The 23,746-nt window shown below is 32.4% G+C and overlaps 2 protein-coding genes across 2 annotated transcripts in view; one reads left to right on the forward strand and one right to left on the reverse strand.

Moving 5' to 3' along the window:
- The window catches only part of LOC132720768 (protocadherin-like wing polarity protein stan), a 28,243-nt gene extending 20,863 nt beyond the window's left edge, over positions 1-7,380 (forward strand). Inside the window, exons 13-18 of the mRNA XM_060704978.1 lie at positions 1,241-1,419; positions 2,075-2,247; positions 3,129-3,287; positions 4,793-4,881; positions 5,119-5,142; positions 6,446-7,380. Of these exons, the coding sequence (XP_060560961.1) occupies positions 1,241-1,419; positions 2,075-2,247; positions 3,129-3,287; positions 4,793-4,881; positions 5,119-5,142; positions 6,446-6,477 (656 nt within the window). The 3' untranslated portion in view covers positions 6,478-7,380. The remainder of the gene's footprint in view (positions 1-1,240; positions 1,420-2,074; positions 2,248-3,128; positions 3,288-4,792; positions 4,882-5,118; positions 5,143-6,445) is intronic.
- Positions 7,381-8,076: 696 nt separating this feature from the next.
- Positions 8,077-11,228, reverse strand: LOC132720778 (putative ferric-chelate reductase 1). The gene is made up of 4 exons (XM_060704985.1): positions 11,029-11,228; positions 9,723-9,856; positions 9,071-9,165; positions 8,077-8,680 (listed from the first exon to the last, which is right to left on the reverse strand). The coding sequence occupies exons 1-4, from the start codon at positions 11,216-11,218 to the stop codon at positions 8,296-8,298; spliced, it is 804 nt and encodes a 267-aa protein (XP_060560968.1). The 5' UTR covers positions 11,219-11,228; the 3' UTR covers positions 8,077-8,295.
- Positions 11,229-23,746: the final 12,518 nt, after the last annotated feature.

The raw sequence follows: 23,746 nt of genomic DNA on the forward strand, positions 1-23,746 counted from the left end.
GTTATCATTTATTTTCGCTATCAGTAAGTAAGTGAAATATTGATATCATTTATTATCAATTGCAGTAAGTCAGTGAAATATTGATATCATTTATTTTCACTATCAGTAAGTTAGTGAAATATTGATATCATTTTTTATCAATTGCAGTAAGTCAGTGAAATATTGATATCATTTATTATCAATTGCAGTTAGTCAGTGAAATATTGATATCATTAATTATCAATTGCAGTAAGTCATTGAAATATTGATATCATTTATTATCACTATCAGTAAGTCATTGAAATATTGATATCATTTATAATCAATTGCTGTGAGTCAGTGAAATATAGATATCATTTATAATCACTCAAAGTGTTAATTTTTATATTAAATCTTACCTCATGCCATATCTTTAATGGCAAGAAAATCCAGGTACAAATTGTATAGGCTATTTAGGTCCAAAAATCTTTCCTAAGTTTGCTTCATCTTTGATCGCTTTAATGTGTTATCAATTTCTTGTTTTTTATTCACAACTTTATTTTTCGTAATTATTTTCTTTTTTCTATAGAATTCTTTCCTAGTGATTTCTCAGTATTAGAAGTGGAGAAATTGCCTTCTTATATAGTCGTCACCTGTTGCATTGACCACGCACAGAAATAACAATAATAATGCATCCGCGTACCAATACACAATGATGTTTGGTGCTGCTATATTTGTTATATTTGTTTCTGATGCGCACAAAAATAAAATTAAAAAGAATTAATCTGTTAAGATATAAACAAAACAAAACAAACGAAAATAAATCGCTTTCCATTACTTTGGTTCGACAGATGGTAGAAGCTACTTGTGAAATCTGATTACAGTGTGTAAACTTTATCAACAATTATTTCTGTTTTCATATTTAACTATAAGTAGCAGTGTACTTTAAATATTTGAAATAATCCTGTAGATATAAAAAGTTTTCAAATGGTATGTTAAAATTAAAGATGACTGTCAACGATATTCTTATAAATAAAATTAGTAATATATGATGGTCGTTAAACTAACAGAATAAGTTTAAAAATGAATTTGTTTCAATATAAATGTAAAAAGATATTCATAAATTGCTAGTAAATCTCGTAATAATCACATCCCTCAGTTCTAAATTTTACTACACAAAAGCCTCAAGTTTCAAGTTAGCTAATGATTAAAGTATATGCTCAATGGCTGTTGCCACATGTCAATTCAAGGGATTCTGATGAAATTCTTTATCTATTCACAGGTTACGACAACAACTTCACACCTACTTTCTCAAATACAAACTATGTCTTTGCTGTTGACCCAGCCGCCGTGGCGGATACATCAATTGGAACAGTTGCAGCCACTGACGACGACCTAGTATCATACGCGACTTTTTCATATTCCCTCGATCAAACAGCTTTAAATGCTACATATTTTAAGGTATTGTGTTGAATATGTTTTATATTTTTAAACAGAGTGTAATGAATAGTTTTATATGATACAACATGTAAAACTGCTTTGATACTATTAATAATGTTAATAGATCTAGCTGTGTGATCTCAGACGCCTCTAAATTAGAAACATTATCATTAAAACAGCGACATAAAGAAATTGTACCCCTAAAATTAAAGGAAACCTTACAATAATGATTTTTTAATTGAGGAGTTTTTAATCTCAAAGCCATTTTGGGATTTTTTAATGCTCCAGTAATTTGATACATTATTGAATAACTTGAAATGATTTTATCAATAGATAAACAAGTGCAAATAATAATTTATAAAAGTTGACAGAAGTACGAAATTTTGTAAAAAAATATTTTTGTTGATATTGTAACAACTTTTATAAGATATCAACTTCCAATATAAAATTGTTTAGTATGTTAGATTAAATAAAAGCAATCGGCAAAGCTATCAATTAAAGAAATATATACTGAAAAGAACTGTTTGCATACTCAAAGGCAATTATGTTAAAGGCATTATCGAAATCTTTTCTAGCAGAATTTACGGCCTTTGCCTTGTTGATCTTTATTCTTGTTATTTTATAATTAAATGTCAATATGTAACAAAATGCATATATGTATAGTTATGCATTTAAGATTGATGGCAGTTCTGGTGAGATTAGTACACTGGTGTCTATGAGCACCTGCGCATGCTCGGGCAGTACATTCTCATTTCCGGTGCTAGCAACCGATACTGGCGGCCTGGTTGGGACATCTACAGTCCATATTACAGTCACGCAAACGACTACGACAGCACCATTCACTGACAGGTAGAAAATTTAAAAAAATAATAATAAAAAAAAATAAAAAAAAGAAAAGCTCATTACTGTAAAGTTGATATACTTTCTATAAAAACATAAAAAACTTCGGTGTCTCACACACATAACACGAAATTACGATGTTGAAAAGGTATACGATGAAAAAAAGTCAATAGTACGATGGTAAAAATTGAAATAATGTCTACGATGATAAAAACTCGATGTAATTTCGTGTTTTTACCGTCGTACTTTCGACTTTCACCATCGTGGTTTCGCTTTCCTGTCTGACATACGATCAGAGATTATAACAATGTATGACGATATAAGAAAATAATACTTTTACCAAGTGCAAAGAAATAATAATGTTGATGGATCTGGATCATGATGATAGCACATAAAGTATTGTCATTCAATGTGCATGCTTAACAGGAGGGCAAAAAAATCTATAGTTAGATTGTGAAAAGTAGAATGTACGGACGGTAAAAATACGAACTAAGATGATGAAATGTCGAAACCATGATAATGAAAAGCCGAAAGTTCGATGGTGAAAAAGTCGAAATCACGAAACTACGACTTCTCATTTTTGAAAATTCAAGATTCGAAGAGTCTTTTTATAAAAGCCCCGCTTCTTCACCGATAGAAATGGTGTGTTATTGAACATGTCCATTTTTTTCACTATGCTGCGTTGCTCTAGCAGTCTCATAATAATGCAACTCATATCTACAAACAAAGTACAAAATCTTATATACAAAATGCTTCTTAACATAACTCATATTAAGGTTCATAACAAATCCTAAGACGGAATTAAAACAATTTTTCATCAGTAGATTATGTTTTCTTCACAAATTAACTTGTTCTAATATAATGGAATATCCTTTTTATTGTATATACAGGTACAAAACGTTCTTTGATGACACAAGAAACCTTGTTTGGTTCAGTATACTTATGATACTGTTGGCTGTCACTCTTATTGTGACGTTGTTTGTCTGCATGAAGTACATTTGTATGAGCCCCACAAACTGCAAGATGCCTTGTACAGGAGGCAGTAGACGGTTCGTACCTTTATTAAATTGTATTTAAACTATTCGTACCGAAATAAGAATATTCTGGATTTTGATACAAGATAAAGGAGATAATACACGTGGCCTTGTGAAATTATTCAAGTCTTTGTACATGAAAACAATTACTTACAAAATACACATTCTCCTTATTCGCTTTATGCAACCTTCGCAATAAAGCACAAAGTATATGGAAATAATCCCTATGAAAAAATGCGGTGTCCTGTACATGTTTATCATTGAAAAATAGAACAGTTTTCTGTATAATACGGAATATATTTGGGCTTGTACTAACCTCAAGCTGATCTAGAAGTCGTCTGCTCAATAGGATTGATATGAATGTTGAAGTTTTGTGTGAATAACAATAATAAGTACAACATACATGTAGTTCATGTTTAAAAGTTTTAATCAGGAAAGCAAAATACTGTGGTATCAAAACTTTCACAAAAACAATTCCAACAGTTATCTCATTAACTTGTTGTGTGATGTTTGGAGCTTGTTTTTCAAAACCTTTGTTGACCCATGATAATAGAGTGAACATGTATAGTAAAAATGACACTGTATTAAAGACATAATCAATAACTGTTTAGTATGTTGGGTAAGGTAATTCCTTTTTCCGTAAAGAAACTTTAACCTGGCATATGCCTTTTGAAAAATGCTTTGTGTCATGACCTCAAAAGATAGATTTTTTGTCAAGAGTTGCACCTAAATACTTTTAAAGATAAGCAATACAACTTTATACTGCCCAAATATTCTTGAGGAAAAAACAACAAAAAAGAAAAAAAAACATTAAAAAATGGGTGAAGTTTTCTGTTTGAGAATTTCAATTTCAGAGACTGTAATATGCAGCGTTTTTAGATTAGAAGGATTGGAGGGAAATCGTTTTTTTTAATTCGGTCTTATCCTTTATTTTCTTTCTATTTTTTTTTCTTTAGAATTTGAGGATACAAATGATAATTCTCTTTCTCTCCCCGACACTTTGATACCTTCTTTCTATGCGCAATACTTATTTGAGCCGCGTCATGACAAAACCAACATAGTGCGTTTGCGGTCAGCATGGATCCAGACCAGCCTGCGCATCCTCGTAGTCTGATCAGGATTCATCCTGTTCGCTATCAGTTTCTCTACTTGTAATAGGGTTGGTAAGCGAACAGCATGGATCCTGATCAGACTGCGCGGGTGCGCAGGCTGGTCTGGATCCATGCAAATGAAGTCTAAGGTTCATAATTGCAGTGGTTCTGTAAAAATAATAGAACTACTGGTGCATTCTTGGGAGTCTTAAGTTTTCGGGCATTTGTAAAAGAAAAAAACATCTTTGTATTAAAAATACGGTTATAACTATAATCTGACCATCTCGCATTCGCAAGCCCAATATCCATATTCTAGGAGCCATCAACTAGTTTCTTATCAAATCGCACTTCCATATTATACAGAGAATGCTAAAATGCCTATACTTAATAGAACATAATGTTTTATCAATGTATGTTTATGCTTTATAGCTATAATGGAAGACCTAGGTACGAGCGAGGATATTCACCACCAAGACAGGAAGTACGCCAGCGACCAAGGAAGGCAGAACTTGTCAGCGGTAATATATATAATAATTCAATTTTAAAATATCTGCAGTTTTTTAAGTAACATTGCAATTATAAATTAATTTTGGCCTAGGGAATCGGGATATTTATAGAAAAGCTTTATTTTATTTTATTTGATACACGCCTAAGTTGTTCATTGCTTTTATTCTGTTTAAACAAATTTCCAGATAAGCGATCAAAACTTCAGCAGTAATTGATCAATATTTTCAAAATATCATTTTGATTTTCAGTTCGACGTCCTCCTGGTGACAAACGTATGTATTTAACTATCAATTTTAGCATCATTTTGTTGCAAATTTGCTTTATCATCAAATTAACTTACACACGCAAAAGTTTAAAAGTATTATGAAAAGATATGATTTTTCTTTTTAGATGCTTTTATGGGGAAATAAATTTATAATAATCACACTGAGAGTAATAATGCATCTTTTTTATTGGCGGACAATGACGTAAGCGATATCGGGTCATTGTAAGATTAAAAATAATAATCTGATTTCAATATTTTGGCGACTTCATTTCGTTCTTAACAATTGTTTCCTTTCATGTGGAAATGTGAAATACATTGAGTACTTTGCAATAGTATAATTCATGAAGTATGCGTAAGTTTGGTTATTAGCTGAACTCGAGCATGGATGCATTTCAAAAGTTCTGTCAATGTTACCAAAGGTTTTCGATGGTAAAGCTGGAGTTGAAACTAAACATATAGTGAAGTTATGTTCATATCATGTTTTGTAATTTAAGTTCCATTTAACGTGCCCTGTGTACGTCGGCCTCGTCAACCTGGGAAGCATAGTCGTAATTTCTAAACCACTGTGCAATCATTGGTCATGATTATTTGTCAAACACATCTAGATAATTATGTCTAAGCATATTACCCTGAGTTGGCTCAACAGCAATCAAAGTTTCAACACTCATATTCCATACATCAGCTGATCATATTACATATCTTTATGACTGATTTAACATATATTTTTATTATCGTTTTAAATAATTGATACAAGCTTCAAACGCAAATCTTGTTGTTTTTCTTTTGAATTGGGGGGGGGGGGGCAGTATTAAAAAACACCTACAAAATAAACTTGTAAACAATGCAAATATGACACAAAGCTGGAAATTAAAATTATTGATAAAGCATTGACTTAGTTTGTATTCAGCTTCGTATATGCAGCCTAAGCAAAAAGTTTTTGGCCGTTTTATTGAGGGTTGAAAATAATTGCGTCTTTTGAGAGTACATGACGAGATGTTTTTCAGGCCTCTGACAATATATTAGGTTATGGTCAGTTGTATTAGCAATATATATACTTATTTTGTCCCCAATGTAATCTATGTGACATTATACATTTGAAAGACCTAATAATTTAACATTAGATATATTGTTCTATTCTTACAGAAATTGATAGTATTGTACAGCTACATTTGTAAACTGATATGCTGTGATGAAGATTTAGATTTCGTTTCAAATGTACACTATTTCATAACGTATGGTTATTACCATGTGATGTTTATTTAGGTTATTACTAACGATATATTAACTACTGTGATGTTATATATTTTCAGATCACTGGCAATACGACCAGGCAAGGTTTTAACTCATCACTGACAGAAAGTTTGAAAAGATGTTTCAATGACGAACAATTCTTTAGCGATTTTAGCTTATACATTATATAAGATTTTATTGTAACAATTTTCTTGAAAGCGTAAAGAGATGTTCTGGAGAGATGTCATATTCTTTAAAATGTGATCAAAAATGATAGACAAGATCTTTTAAGAAAGGCACGTTAAATTGCACAGGAATTAAGCGAATAATGATATTTGAGTAAGAAATAATTAGTGTGTAAAGTCTTTTTTTATCATTTTTTTTTTGCTGAAACATCATCAAATAATCGCATTTTAGCACAGCTTATTTGTTGTTAGCACAAATGTCCTGTTATTCGTAGTTATAGATATCAGATGTCCAAAGTTTAGCAATCTCATTGTCATGTATTTTATTTAAATAACAGGGGAAATTGTGACCGAGATGTTTTACTCTTGATACCGGGATTATATCACTTCAACATGACATTCAACCAAACATGTTATTCTAAATAGATTATCTGATGCGCCATCTTGCCTTTCAACGTGCATTATAATCAGCTGGAATGCATTTTAATTAAACACATTTTTAATGATAAGATAATATTAAATTGTTAAGTTGTGCACATACACGTTAAAGTGGATTGGTCTTTAGTGGACACATTTTCTATAGGTATTTTAAATATTGATAAAATCAATAAAAATGTATCATTTGGATATTCATATAAAAACTATATATGATGAATAATAATACTTTGTTCGTGAACAATTTATTTCTGCTATACATAGATATGAAAAATTGTATCTAAAAACAACATCTGTATAATATCATTTCATGTTTTGCTGTCACCTATAATACGTAAGTTGATCAAGACAATTATTTGTGGTATTACAGACCTTCCTAGACCAATTCACTTTAAAGAAACAGCTAACATAAGTAATAATAAATAAATATTAAAAAAAAAACAATTTGATAGTACATTTTATTTTATAACAGTAACATGTAGGAAATGGTTGAAGGAAAATGAAATAGCGGCAAACAAGTAGGAAGTGTTCATGATTACTTAGTGTTAACATAAGCTCAATAAGATCTTTTCTCTATTGCTTTAACGGAACGTTCTTTCTTGCATAGCAGACCGACGTTTCCGTTAGTTTTACCCATGCCGGAAATTTCATCTGGCATGGGGGTGCCAGATGAGCCGCGTGCCAAACAACAACGTCATTTTTAGCGCACTTTATGAATGAACCGCGTTAAAATGACGTCGTTTTAGAAGGGAAATATGTGCTTAGGATGACGTCATTTCGCCGTTGTTATTAAAGTTGTAAGTTCATACGCTATTGTAAGAAAATAGTTATGGATGAAATGACTTTAATTTCCATGAACATATACCGTATTGAGGTAAACCATTTTAAATATGAAATAATATGGCAGAATATGCAAGAAAAAATATCTGACATATTATGTTTGCGGTTCGGAACGGAATATCCGCCCCTCGGGAACCAGCCGATGGGCGGTAACTCGGCAAGCCTCGTTACCGCCAAATGGGCGGGTCCCCTCGGGACGGATATTCCGGTCCGAACCACAACATATGACAGATATTATTAAGTCGGAAAGTCTTCAGGAATTTAAATTTTTAGGCACTTATGATAGTTTATCTAGCAAAGTTTGTAACTGCATAACTATAAAGATAGTAAAACAATAATAATAGCAATAACTATCATAACACATATGAACATTAACAAATAATCTAAATATAAATATAAAAAGATGGTGATAGGGCCTAATTCATATAATTGCCATCACATTTCATTTGTCGAACAAATCTATATATGGTTCAGTTGAGAATATTCTTGAAAATGTAAAACACGGCACAGAATATATTACAATGAACTAAACTAGGAACGTTTGCGGAGCTGATTTCACCAGTCGTCAATGTTGGAATATTTGTCGTTTTATTAACAACCACAGTTGGTAAAAAAGATGTACTGTCCATTGTTTGTGTAGTTACTGGATGTGAAGAGGTTATTGAAACACTTTCATTTGTAATAATCGTATTATCCGTGAGTAGTGAACTAAGCGTTGACATTGTCTTGTTTGTAGAGATTGATAACGAAGAAGTCGTAAACGAACTACTTTTTGTTGAAATGGTATCAGAAAATGATATAACAGGTGAAGTTATATTCGTCCAAAATGTATTAAACTGCTGAACAACTGTGCATCTGTAATTTTTTGAATTAGAATGACAACGTTAAAAAAGTAAAACATGAAAATTTCTATTACATGTATAAGGCATGAAATGCCAGTGTTTCTAAGCAAAGAAAAGAAAGTTTGAAACATTTGTATTTGCGAGGTCATCGTCTCTTTATGATTAATATTGATATTTAAGCAAGCTTTATATATACATGATTTTTTAAAGTTTGCTTTAAAATTCCATATTACATTTTTTTTAATTTGAATATACATACATATTGTTACTTAGAAACAGAAGCAATAATAATAAGACTAATCTAATCACAAATACTTCAATTATATATGTTGTAATAAAGCAATGTGATATAGATAATAGAGATAACTTTATTTTATAAGTAAATTGTTCAGTTCAAACATACATGATTACGATGTTTCCAGAATTTACTGCTGGTGCTGTCCATGTGAAGCTAATAGATGATTTTCTGCTGGCATTTGTATGGGTAAGTGACGCTGCCTGTAGATCAAAACAACACAAGTGTGTTTAAACATTATTTTTACACTTTTGATAATTTTTATGACAAACTTATTAATAATTTCCATGGCAAAAATGTTGTACTCAAACGTTATATTAGGTATTTAATATAAATATCACAACAAACAATTTTTTTTCCTTCTTTTATGTACTAACAAATCTTACTACCAAAATAAAATTTTTAGGTATAGTATAAGCATCCTATTTTAAATATTTCAAAGGTGTCCCAATGAGGTCTAAAACATAAAAAACATAAAATTTGAACTTATTACATAGATCAAGGGATGCACGTGAAAATGGAAAATATCTTTAAAGATAATGTAGAAATATACCTTGAGGTGTTTTTTGCACAATTGTAGTCAGGTTTGAGCGAAAAGCGTCACAATTCTTTTCATTTTTTTTTTTGGTTACTTTTTGCACAAAAAATTATTATTTTCGGAATACTGTGTGAGAGAATGAACTGATATTTTTCACACAGACATTTATTAAATGGTACATGTCAAAATGTTTTAGTGGAGTCCCATAAAACCAAAACTTACCTGTTTACAGTTATTTGTCATGCTTACATCTCCACTTGGTGTCAGTTTTCCAAACGTTATATACTTATCTAAGTCATGTCTTGGTTGACACAAAAATCCTTTAAAGCCCGTTATTTCATTGGACCTGAGCAGTACTGAAAATAACATGCATATTAAATTCTGTTAAAAGAAGTATTTTGTTTTTAAACGTAATTAAGTTGATAACTCCTTTTTTCAGGCACTAATTTTTTGGATACCCGTACATGTATATAGTTAACTGATTTCTATTTTGTTACATATACATTTCTAAAAACTTAATTCAAGATGTCTTTATATATATATATTATATATATATATATATATATATATATATATATATATATATATATATATATATATATATATATATATATTCACACATATCTTCACTTACGGGGCCCATATATAAGACCGAGTTGAGTGGCATTATTTCATGCAGTCAGTTTTTATATATGCCACTATATAGGCCTATAATGAACATTTCCATACAACAGAACTAAGGGGTACTAATTTATATATATAAACTATATATTTGATTTTACCATAGGTGAAAACATATTGACTAATAACATAAAACCCCATAATAAATATATACATTTGTGGGACATATATCATTTACTACTAAAACCGGCCTACGGGCACTATGTTAGAAGGGTAGCCTACGCCCCCATACATCGTTTTAAACATGCCAGAGTTGCGAGGCCTTATATATGCCCCACATTAAATATACACCCCACAAGTATGGTCACAAATAGACTATCATCCGGCATGTTTTAAACGATGTATAGGGGCGTAGGCTACCCTTCTAACATAGTGCCCGTAGGCCGGTTTTAGTAGTAAATGATATATGTCCCACAATATAGGCCTATATAGTGGCGTATATAAAAACTGACTGCATGAAATAATGCCACTCAACTCGGTCTTATATATGGGCCCGTAAGTGAAGATATGTGTAAATATATATATATATATATATATATTATATATATATATTATATATATATATATTCATATATTTTTGAGGATTCTTTTAGTTTAAGTCTTTAAGATTTAGATGCAAAACACACGTGTGCTAGTAGTAGTTGTTGAAACAAATGTCCCATTCTTAATTCTATGAAAAGGGGCATGCGTGTATAAAAGATAGTCTAGGAGGTGTACTTTCTATAAAAGTGACGATAAAACTGATTCCGATCAATTCCTATAGGGTTTTATAATCCTTTTAAAGTTTTAAAGGTGAATCCACAAAGGAAACTATTTAAGTTGCGCGTAATTATATAGGTTAACAAACCTGAAATATTTGATGAAGGTCTGTAAGTAGTAGATGACACCTGAAGTTCATATGGCGGCGCTCTCAATTGTTCTTCTGCATAATGCATTGGAAACATACTTGCGCATGCGCTCTCTTTTGCTCCGTCGCTCGCCATTTCCACAGCAACTCTTGTCCAAATTGCAAGATAAATAATTATCATTGAAACCATGTTTTGTATTCTTCAGCTTCAATGAGAAAGATGTCAGAATTAATAAAGATAAAAAATGTAGAATTCAAATTGTTGAAAATTTCCAGGAAATAAGAGTTTGTTAGTCACCATAACGTATCAGATACATTCAAGATTGTTTAAGTCGACGTCGAATGATCAATCTTTATGAATAAAAATTCATTTTAAAGGTATAAAATTATATCTTATGGAATATTTTCAGAGAATCTATAAAAGGTGAAATTTTGTTGCTTTTATATGCTTATTGTGGATTATCGAAATAGTTTTTACATAAAAAATCTCTAGTTTGTAATACACATGAATATCACCGTATACAAACAAATATACTTGCTGTCATTGTTTGAAAGGTTCAAGTTAAAATATTTAGACTCCAAAGAAAGGTACAGTGACGTGCTTGTACTCGTATAGGTAAGTTGTGCGATGATAGTCTAAGCACAGACCAAACGCTAATATATCTAGATATTTTTCAAACCCAAAAGAAGTTGTATATATCCGGTGTTCCACGTCCCTCTAACCGTTGATACCAAGTTATAATTAAATGTATCTATTACACTTCCTTTAAAAATGCTAGATGGCACTTATTTTAGCCAACACAGAAAGCATTGTTCAAAACATATGAGAAACCATAACAATCTAAAAGGAATTGATAGGCCCAGTTATTTCTATTAACCATACAATTACTAGAATATTATACATTTTTGCATCTCATATATAAGAAGTCAAAACATTTTTGCACATATATCTATTTATACACCATGTGTAACCCCCAAATTCACCATTAGCATGCATACGTAACGTAACATAACGGTCATAACATATAACATAACAATACATAACATAACATAACATAACATAACGGTGCTGTTTGGATCGCACTTGTTTTCTGTTGGCAAAAAGTTTATTATAGCTTAACAAAGCCTTCTTGTTTGCAGCATGTGTTTCACATAATTTTGAGAGAAGTGATTTCCTTCGGTCTAATACATCTTTCGGGAATTGCTCATTAATATAAACGCTGTTTTTTTCTATTTTCTTTTCAAAACAAGACTGACATGCCGCATTATTTTCCGTTCTTGTTAGTGATTTTTTTAAATCTAACAACAGCAGAGTAAGCATGTATGTCTCCCATGCGATGCACGCACTCAATCTTAAATAATTCATTGCCAGCTTCATCTGGCTGATCATCAACTTGCGCAAAATTGATTCTATGTTTCCGCCATTCTATTTACATCTTCTTTTATTCAAGAAAACATTACAATATTATTATTTCTCATACTTCGAGACGAAGATACTTCATAGTGTTTTGCAGACTTTTGCAATTCTGATAATGAGTGTGGGCTTGCACAAGCACCAGTTTTAAATGGTCAAACTTATCCGTGATTTTATTCATTGTTTCACTATAAAATAAATTGCTATCTTACACGTTTTTCCAAACTTTCTTAACTAACATAGTCTCAAGCAGTAAAGAAGTTACAGAAAAATAAGGAAAATTCCAAGTTTTTAGGAAAGTACTTCGAAAAAATATTGACGCTAGAGTTATGAGCCTTGTCAAATGATTATTATATGGGAAGTGAAATTTAAATGTATAGTTTAGAGTAAATCCTTCGAAAAATAAAGAAGTTAGAGCAAAAATAACAAATTTTGTAAAAAAATCAAGTTCAATGGGGGAATTAATTCTAGAAATATTCATGCTAGAGTTATGAATCTTGTCATACATGATGTAGGTGATAATAAGTAACAAATATTTAGAGTCTGAAGTAGATATCGTAAGAAATGAAGAAGTTATAGTTTTATAACATAATGTCTAAAGTTTAAAGGGGATAATTCAGGAAAAAAATGTGCTAGAGTTATGAATCTTGTCACACATCATGTGGTTGATGATAACAAACATTTATCATATGAAGTTTAAGAAATATAGCAGTTATAGTAAAAAGTAATTTTTTAAGGAAAAAGATATGTTCGTGGGGAGATAATTTTGAAATTTATTGGTGCTAGGGTTAAAACTATTATCACATATGATGTGGTTGATGTTTATTATACATACATTACATAAAAATAAATTGTGTTTTATATACATGTAAACATCTTTCAAAATGTTTTTTCTTTTCGTCAGTTTTGTTATAACTGGTGATAGAACGGAACGTGTAATGACAAATTAGACGTTTTGAAAAAGACAAATATAGGTATTTGTGTAAAATAAAATGAAAACGCCCAAAACTACAAAATTGAAAATATTGCAGACTCGTTTTGATTGAGCCTGTTCATGGACAGTACCGGAAAGTGCAAGTTACTGTCCACGCCTCCTAACACCATTGTAAGCAGAATTCAACATTAAACATGAAAATGGTGAATAAAGAAAAAATTTTAATTAAGAAACATCCGCAAATGTGTTTTTACGTCGGTTAAAGCATTAAATATTAAATGTGTATCATATATTACGAGTCTATATGGTTGCGAAACAGCAAGCAACAGGTTAGTAGATTCAAACTATACTCTAATCACACAAATTTTTATATTAGAGAAGCGATTAATTAAGTTAAATTATTGTAAAAAATAACCACAGTCAAATTTTAACTTAGTGTGAAGTAGAGGTGTAATTGATCAGAAGCTTATTCAAAATTTTCTTACCTTTTAAAAACTATTTGAAACATTCCAAGATCATGTTTTAAACTCTTTATACCTAATGAACAAAACTATATTTTTAACAAAATAACCGCTCCTCTCAGATGCTTTAGAAGACATCTTGAGACGAATAATGGAATTAATGAAGCAAATGTGTCGAAGTTTTATAACAACTTTTTCTATAGTGATTATCACCTGTACTTCAAAAGATCAACCAAGTACTTAAGATAGGTAAATAGTACTTAACCTGAATTTACTAAAATCGTCATCCTAAATTTGCAACATTCTAGTTTAATTACCGCATTGTGATATTGTCATCACTTTATGCCATGCGTTAATAATGTTTATATGGTTAAGCTTTGTATTTTTAACATAAAATCCAACTAGAATTTTGATAAGGTAGTCCATGATTGACAATCCTTATAATCTTGAAGCATGAATATAATTTTCTACGTTATCGGCCATTCAACTGATAATTTTACAAACACTTTAACACTTCCAAAGCATGGTTTTCTTTAAGATTCTTCAATATTTTTTTAGAAAAAAGTTGCTTTCGTAATACAGGGTTTAACTTCATATACTATTTTAATACTTTTAAAAAAAAATAAATAAAAAAAATACTAATCAAATTTAACATTTTCTAACTATTGTTTTTTGCCTTAAAAAATTGACCAGTATCATGCGTTTTGTACAATCGAATTTCATCTATTTGGATTGATATTTAAAAGTTTGTTTACATTTATGTCTCATCCATGTATACATAAGTTTTATACACATCACAATAGTATAGGAGTCTCTGAAATTTACAGTTATTGTCAAACAAAAGTTAAAAAATAAAAATTTAGTATAAACAAACATTTAAGACATTTTCATCCGCGCAGTCTGGTCAGGATTCATGATGTTCGCTATCAGGTTCTCTACTTGTAATAAGGTTTGTAAGCGAAAAGCGTGGATCCTGATCAGACTGTGCGGATGCGCAGGCTGGTCTGGATCCATGCTGGTCGCAAACCCATTATGTTGGTTTTGTCGTGACGCGGCTCAAAAATATTATATTTAATTTCAAAGTGAGATTCTGAATTAATTCTTACTTTATTCACGTTATTTTTAAAGTCCCAAATATTTAAGCTAAACTAATGAATGACAAAAATATAGACTTGATATGACTATAAATGCATCACATAATGACATCAAACTGTGACCTTGACAATTTGGACTGCTGATGTGGTCTCAAATCAAAGGAGTTCGGTCTCCTTGTTCTCTTCTTCACTGAGCTCGAGCCCTCAGCCGAGCTCGAGCCCTGGGTGGCCAATAACCATTTGTCTCGAAGGCTCTGACAAAAATCAACGAGACAACATCAGGACTGTGGGTTCTTCTAAACGAAACACCATCTAACTTACGGACTTTTTTTGAGCACGAAAACATTAACTTAAGGTGCCCTCACACATAAACCACGACCTTACTGCGACCTGAAAACTAGTTAAAATAGCATTTTTCTTTCGAAAATCATTGGTTTTCTTTCAAATTTCTCTCGCAGACGGTCCGGGGCTCTGCAGTCTTGTGTTCAGTACGTTTTCTCTATGTCCTCAATAAGACCCTTCTACGTCCATGGCGTTTCCACTGCGACTGTATTGCGTCCCCAAGGCGACCCCACGGCGATCATCGGCGACCCAGCTGCGACTGTGCTATGTTCTCTGCGTCCTTACGACGACTCTACGACGACTATTGCGTTTATCCGGCGACTGTCCTGCGACTGTACGACGACCCTACTAAGTTCTTGCTAGTCTATAAAACAATACTTTTACAGTAAATTTCATTCTGAGTCTGACCTTACGGCGTCCTTAGTACGAGTGTACTACGTCTATTGCGTTCTTATTGCGTCCTTACTACGATGCTGCTGCGACTATGGCGACTCCACTGCGATCCCACGGCGACCTAACCAGGACTCAGCAAGAACGCAGAGTTTTCTGCGACTGTTTTGTGCATGTTCAAAATAGTCGCCGACGGTCTGCGACCTTGTGCGTCCTTGGGTTCCTGCGTTACGACCTCGCTGCGTCCCTGCTGCGTCCATGGCGACTGTGCTGCGTCCTGGGTCGTAGCAAGGTCGCAGTAAAGGTCGCAGTAAGGTCGCGAGGTATGTGTGAGGGCAGTATTAGCAGTGTTTCATGCTTATTAGTGTGGTATCCGACTTTTTGTTACTTCCCTGCCTGAGAAACGGGTGACGTATACAAACACGTGCCAGTCCCTAAAGATGGATTCAAGAAAAAAAAAGACTCTTAATTTGACGAACTTCTAAACGGCCAAAAAATGCATTAACATTCTAACAGAAGCGTCTTGTTTCCCTTCACTGAGTCCCTGAGTCGAGTCCAAAAAATCGGTGACATATCATGTCTCATAGACTCTGAAAACAATATCGGCCAAGTAAGTCTATGCATCGCTTCTAGAACAACATTTTTATATAAATATAAAACTAATTGTAAATGAATTATTTTAATATAAACGGTGGTTATTTAACTTTAAACTTCAACATAATTTTTCCCTTATGTTTCACTTATTTAGCCATATTCATTATGTCATAAAAGCCATGAATTTTGTTAATGTAAATTTATAATCAATTTGAAAGAATAACATGATAAGATTTGAAATATATTTCATTCTAATCCATTTCCACAGCTTATAAAGCTGAAATGTGTATATCACGTATTTGTGTAATGTTTTGCAAAAATAAAACATGTTTAAACTAAGAACACACGGACAGTCTAACGAACTGGTATGGCCGATTTTGTGTACTTACTGCGTTTCATTCTGCAGTCAATGTCATTTATGAGTCAATATCAAAAATATTCTTGGTCTTCTGGAAGAATCGTTAGTAAAGGTTATTGTAATAAAACAACGGAGGTTATTTAAAATTTGATGGTCGGCAAGTCGAGTTCAAGTTCAGTATGCTTTTTCCCTGAATCATAGTTTCTATATCTCAAACAAGACTTGTTTTTGTTGAAACATTAATACGCGGTTTTGATGGGATGCAGAAATTCAGCTGAAAGGGGTGATTTTCGGAATAAAGCACTCATAGCTTTTTTGTCTTTTTCAAAGCTTTAATATGCACTATCTTGTCAATATTTATTTATTTGTTTGTGATTTCTAAGGTACATTGACTTGTACAAAAATTTGCATAAAAATCTTCAACAGAAAATATGTTTAAATATCTGGAAAAATGTGATCCCTTGGAAGCATTAATCACAACAAAATTACAAGAGAATTGCAGACTCTGTTTGATTGAGTCTTTACACGAGGGATAATGAATACGTGCAACATCCCTCACGCCCGCTAGCACCGGCTTGAGCGGTACTCTCAACACTTAATAATGTTTGCATCAATGATCATCCCCGAAGAACCAGAAAAATACAACAACACTGAAGTGAAGTACAGGGCAACTTTTTACAGCTGCCACACAGCACAGCACCTGCTGTTGTCAATTGTGAAAATCTGGAAACAAAGTGATCCCTCGGAAAACTCTAGAATTAGAACTGGAAATGTTTATGATTTGTTGTGAAGCGTGAGGGTTTTTTTTGTCAAATTTGATCGTTCATATATAATTAAGTTAAACTTTATCATTAACTTAGATACTGTTTTTGTGCACTGAACTTTTCCTCTATAAAAGATGAAAGAACAAACGTTCGGACAGACAGCATCAAATCTATGTCCTTTCGTTTTCGACAAGGAATAATAAGTTATGGAGTGGGCACGAAATGTTCTCTTTTCAACGTTTGACTTGTAACTATGACCTTGCCCTTTGAGGTAACTTTCAGGTTTTTGTTTTCTGCACATTTTGTATCATGGTGATCATTTGTGTCAAATCATTTTAAAAATTGTTAAGTTAAAAACGGTATTGGATTGCAAAATCGACCTCTGCGCCGGACTTTGGGCACTTGGATGTGACCATGGTACTGACCACTTGTACGAAGTAAGTATAAAACCTTCCGAAAAGTCAAACCGTTAAAGGGTGGACAAATATAGTGAACTTTTTGACATTTGACCTGGCCTGTATTGTGACAATGGTTTTTTTGAGGTAGTAACCAAAATCTTGCGCTGTTCAGGTGATGATAATGTGTGCAAAGTTATTTTAAAGTAAGTCCATAAAACAAAAAGTTATGGAGCGGACAGGAAAATGTGGGCTTTAAACATTTAAATTTATAAGTGTGACCTTTATCATGGCAGTTGCGAGAATGTTTTTGTGCTCTGCACGTTGTGTTATAATGGCGCTTGCATTGCAAATTTATGGAAATTTTCGACAGTTTAAAGCTTAGGAGTGAATACGAAAAAGGAACTATTTTATATTTGTATGACTTTTAAAAGTGATATTGTTACGCCCTCTTAAAAGTGAGAAAAGGGTGTTAGCTTAAAGGTAGTCAGGATCTAGATATATGCCAGGCGTTAATTAGGGGAAAGTAACATGTGTGGGAGTTAGATTTGGTTCTACCTACTGAGAGATAAATAAGACATGTTCCAGTTCAATCTATGATTTTATTATTGGTTCTTAATAGTTTAATTCATGAATTATTGACATACAATATAAGATTATCTGGCTTTAACCAGATTGTTCTATAGTAAACAACTGAGCTTATTAGAGAAACATATATATGTAGATCTAGTACTATAATATAATATCCGAGTTCCAAGTATAGAGTTAATTATAGATTTACCAGATTGGGTCAAGTTCCAGATTGGGTCAAATACCAGATTGGGTCAAGTTCTAAAAATGGGTTAAAGTTAAGTTGATAATACCAACTTAAGAGTTATATAAAATTGTATACGGATCCCAGATCAGTGACAGGTTAAATCATGTAAATGTTTATAATTCTATTTGGGTACAAACCGGATAGGAGTACATTTCTTACGTCTGGTTGGTAAAGAACTTAATGCCCAACTGAGTATGATTTTTTTGAAATGCGTTTATTTAAGGTCGCCGCCGGAAAGCCCATATGGGCGACCGTACACTCAAGTCGGGCCATCCTAGAGCGTCCCGCCGAGATTTTTCGCCGATTTTTTTTCAGCTTTATTGGTGGAGGAAGACCCCAGGTGCCCCTCCGGGCATTATTTCGGATCGAGCGGCACCTGGGTAGAACCACCGACCTTCCGTAAGCCAGCTGGATGGCTTCCTCATATGAAAGATTTGATTTCGACCCGAGTGAGGATCGAACCTACAGCGGTGAGGGACCTGTGATCTCAAGTCAGCGAGAAATGGGTCTCAAAATGGAGCTAAAAATTAATAAGATCGACAGAAAACAAAAATACAGGTTGTCAATCGGTATTATTCGTGAAAACATCGATAAAGCTTGAACTAGATCTGGATCACGAGACGCTTGACGAGAAGGCAAACAATTCCATAACGTGACTTTGTAAGACACAATACACAAATTGGCATGTTCATAGCAATATTGACACTGAAAATTGTCGTTGATGTTGCAATCTGCACATAGGTCCCACAGACACTTGGGGTTTGGAGCTCAAAACGCCTTTAAAATCCAAATAAAATGCATATTTGTCAATCCCAGCACATGTACTGAAATCAAAAAAAAACTTAATATAAGCCGTTTTGAAAAAAGTTTCATATTTTCAACATCTATAATAATACACAAGATAAAAATGTTCGCCGGAAAAAATCCGCACCCCTACCGTCATAATCACCATGTATTTTATTCCATTTCCAATATTTTCACATAATCCTTTGGTCCATCGACACAGAAGATATAATTCTTCACGATGATGGTCAATTTTTAACTTCAACGGTAATATTAACAACGCAACAGCCGAAATAAACATCAATATTATCGCCGTTTTCCTTCAATGACATTATCTTTCGATAAATTCAAACGTGCCAGTCGGCTATGACCGAAGCCATCCGATTATGTGGTTCCCACGCTTAAACGCGCTGCGCATTTTGCTCACGGCAAAGCTGGGGCCACATAATCGGAAGGCTTCGGTCATATCCGACTGGCACGTTTTTTAGAACGATGGATGGTGAATGATTACAATATATTTTATAATAACATAAGGTAAATTATAAAATAATTGCAAAATATGTAATTAAGTAAAACTAATATTTAATTGAAATTGTAACAATTTGACGGTAATACATTCTAACAATAGGGGAAGAAGCAAAATGATATACATATACAATTCATTTAACTAACATAAGTAACAATTTATTAATTAGCTTGGCAGTGAAAAGGTATACCGAGATCTTGGTCGATGACTAAACCCGAGCGATTATGTACTTAATTAAAAAATATAAAAATTAGCCGAATTATCTTGTTTTATTGACCAAGATTAATTCATTTAAAATGTATTTAATATGCACAAAGAACAAAATAATTAATTGACTCAAAAATATATTGTTTGCAGATAATCATTAAGAATTTAGATTTTAATATTATAAAATAATTCTTGAAAACATAAATTCATATGTTATTATTGTATTAATGTTGAAAAATGATTGTGTTAAATGTGTCCTTTGATATGCATGTCTTGAAATACGCTAGATAAGTCCCGTCGTGAGTACGTCGATCTTGCATAATCAATCTTGTTAAAGCATTTCAAATTTGAAAAGTAAAGAATTTCGAAAAGGTCCCGTACCCTCGACGGTACTTATGCATTATAAAATTATTCATTACTGAATTACACATTACATTATATTAACTATTACTGGGTAAACAGTACCTTATTGCGTAAATCCTAATAAATCCGGTGAATATTAATTCCAATTGCCTGTGAAACATGCGAATTTATTTATTCATTTTATATTTATTGAATTGACCAGGTTACACATGTGTTGTCTGAACCGAATTACTGCGCGACAAGAACAATTTGCACGAGGCATTCATTCACACACAAACAAAAACCCCGTCGTAGTAAATAAAATTACTAGAGCGTGCAATAAGGCATTGTGTACTTCCCAGTATTTATGTTATATAAGGTGCTAATATATCCTCACTTGAACCCCCATTTCTTTCTTTAAAACAGTAAAATGTATATTATTTTTTATATTTCTGTTTAAAAATAACTAAATGACTATTAATACTGTATTATCTTTTCAGGACTTTACAACCGGAACATAATTATATATATATATTGTAAAATATTATTTTGTAAACCCCTTATGTATTTTATTAATACCTGGGTGAATAAAGATATTTGAATTGAATTGAATTGTAACAAAACTTTAGCCTGATGTAATTTAACAGATTTAGTTACAATAGTTGATATATAAATAATGCATGTTATATTTAAATTCTCTATCCTTATATTTTATTTTTTTGTTACATTCTCTTTTTTTTTATACTTAAGAAATATCAAGGCAAGTTGATAGAATATTTCTTATTATAGCTACACAAGTTTTATCAGCATAATGCTACTTTGTACTACAAGTACTAACTTGTACACACATTACAGTGTCATATAAAATAAAACTAAGAATAATAAATTAATGAAATATCATATTTACAAAGAGTAAAATATATTGTACAAAATATATTGATATATATTTGATATGATTGACAATCCTTATAAACTTGAAGCATGAATATAATTTTCTACGTTATCGGACATTTAACTGATAATTTTACAAACACTTTAACACTTCCAAAGCATGGTTTTCTTTTAAGATTTCTTCAATATTTTTTTTTTAAAAAGTTGCTTTCGGAATACAGGGTTTAACTTCATATACTATTTTAATACTTTTAAAAAAAATAAATAAAAAAAATACTAATCAAATTTAACATTTTCTAACTATTGTTTTTTGCCTTAAAAAATCACCCGTATCATGTGTTTTGTATAATCGAATTTCATCTATTTGGATTGATATTTAAAAGTTTGTTTACATTTATGTCTCATCCATGTATACATAAGTTTTATACACATCACAATAGTATAGGAGTCTCTGAAATTTACAGTTATTGTCAAACAAAAGTTAAAAAATAAAAATTTAGTATAAACAAACATTTAAGACATTTTCATCCGCGCAGTCTGGTCAGGATTCATGATGTTCGCTATCAGGTTCTCTACTTGTACTAAGGTTTGTAAGCGAATAGCGTGGATCCTGATCAGACTGTGCGGATGCGCAGGCTGGTCTGGATCCATGCTGGTCGCAAACCCATTATGTTGGTTTTGTCGTGACGCGGCTCAAATATTATATTTAATTTCAAAGTGAGATTCTGAATTAATTCTTACTTTATTCACGTTATTTTAAAGTCCCAAATATTTAAGCTAAACTAATGAATGACAAAAATATAGACTTGATATGACTATAAATGCATCACATAATGACATCAAACTGTGACCTTGACATTTGGGCTGCTGATGTGGTCTCAAATCAAAGGAGTTCGGTCTCCTTGTTCTCTTCTTCACTGAGCTCGAGCCCTCAGCCGAGCTCGAGCCCTGGGTGGCCTATAACCATTTGTCTCGAAGGCTCTGACAAAAATTGAAAACGAGACCAATATCAGGACTGTGGGTTCTTCTAAACGAAACACCATCTAACTTACGGACTTTTTTTGAGCACGAAAACATTAACTTACAGTGTTTCATGCTTATTAGTGGTATCGACTTTTGTTACTTCCCTTGCCTGAGAAACGGGTGACGTATACAACACGTGCAGTCTAAAGATGGATTCAAGAAATAAAAAGACTCTTAATTTGACGAACTTCTACGGCCAAATAAATGCATTAACATTCTAACAGAAGCGTCTTGTTTCCTTCACTGAGTCCCTGAGTCGAGTCCAAAAAATCGGTGACATATCATGTCTCATAGACTCTGACAATATCGGCCAAGTAAGTCTATGCATCGCTTCTAGAACACATTTTTATATAAATATAAACTAATTGTAAATGATTATTTTAATATAAACGGTGTTATTTAACTTTAACTTCAACATAATTTTCTTTATGTTCACTTATTTAGCCATATTCATTATGTCCTATAAAGCCATGAATTTTGTTTAATGTAAATTTATAATCAATTTGAAGAATAACATGATAAGATTTGATATATTTCATTCTAATCCATTTCCACAGCTTATAAAGCTGAATGTGTATATCACGTATTGTGTATGTTTTGCAAATAAAATATGTTTAAACTAAGAACACACGGACAGTCTAACGAACTGGTATGGCCGATTTTGTGTACTTACTGCGTTTCATTCTGCAGTCAATGTCATTTATGAGTCAATATCAAAATATTCTTGGTCTTCTGGAAGAATCGTTAGTAAAGGTTATTGTATTAAACCACGGAGGTTATTTAAAATTTGATGGTCGGCAAGTCGAGTTCAAGTTCAGTATGCTTTTTCCCTGAATCATAGTTTCTATCTCAAACAGACTTGTTTTGTTGAAACATTAGTACGCGGTTTTGATGGGATGCAGAAATTCAGCTGAAAGGGGTGATTCGGAATAAAGCACTCATAGCTTTTGTCTTTTTCAAAGCTTTAATATGCACTATCTTGTCAATATTTATTTATTTGTTTGTGATTTCTAAGGTACATTGACTTGTACAAAAATTTGCATAAACATCTTCAACAGAAAATATGTTTAAATATCTGGAAAAATGTGATCCCTTGGAAGCATTAATCACAACAAAATTACAAGAGAATTGCAGACTCTGTTTGATTGAGTCTTTACACGAGGGATAATGAATACGTGCAACATCCCTCACGCCCGCTAGCACCGGCTTGAGCGGTACTCTCAACACTTAATAATGTTGGCATCAATGATCATCCCCGAAGAACCAGAAAAATACAACAACACTGAAGTGAAGTACAGGGCAACTTTTTACAGCTGCCACACAGCACTTGACACCTGCTGTTGTCAATTGTGAAAATCTGGAAACAAAGTGATCCCTCGGAAA

Source organism: Ruditapes philippinarum, unplaced genomic scaffold (genome assembly GCF_026571515.1).
Source record: "Ruditapes philippinarum isolate M1 unplaced genomic scaffold, ASM2657151v2 ctg2665_1_1_1_1, whole genome shotgun sequence".
NCBI classification, from domain to species: Eukaryota; Metazoa; Mollusca; class Bivalvia; order Venerida; family Veneridae; genus Ruditapes; species Ruditapes philippinarum.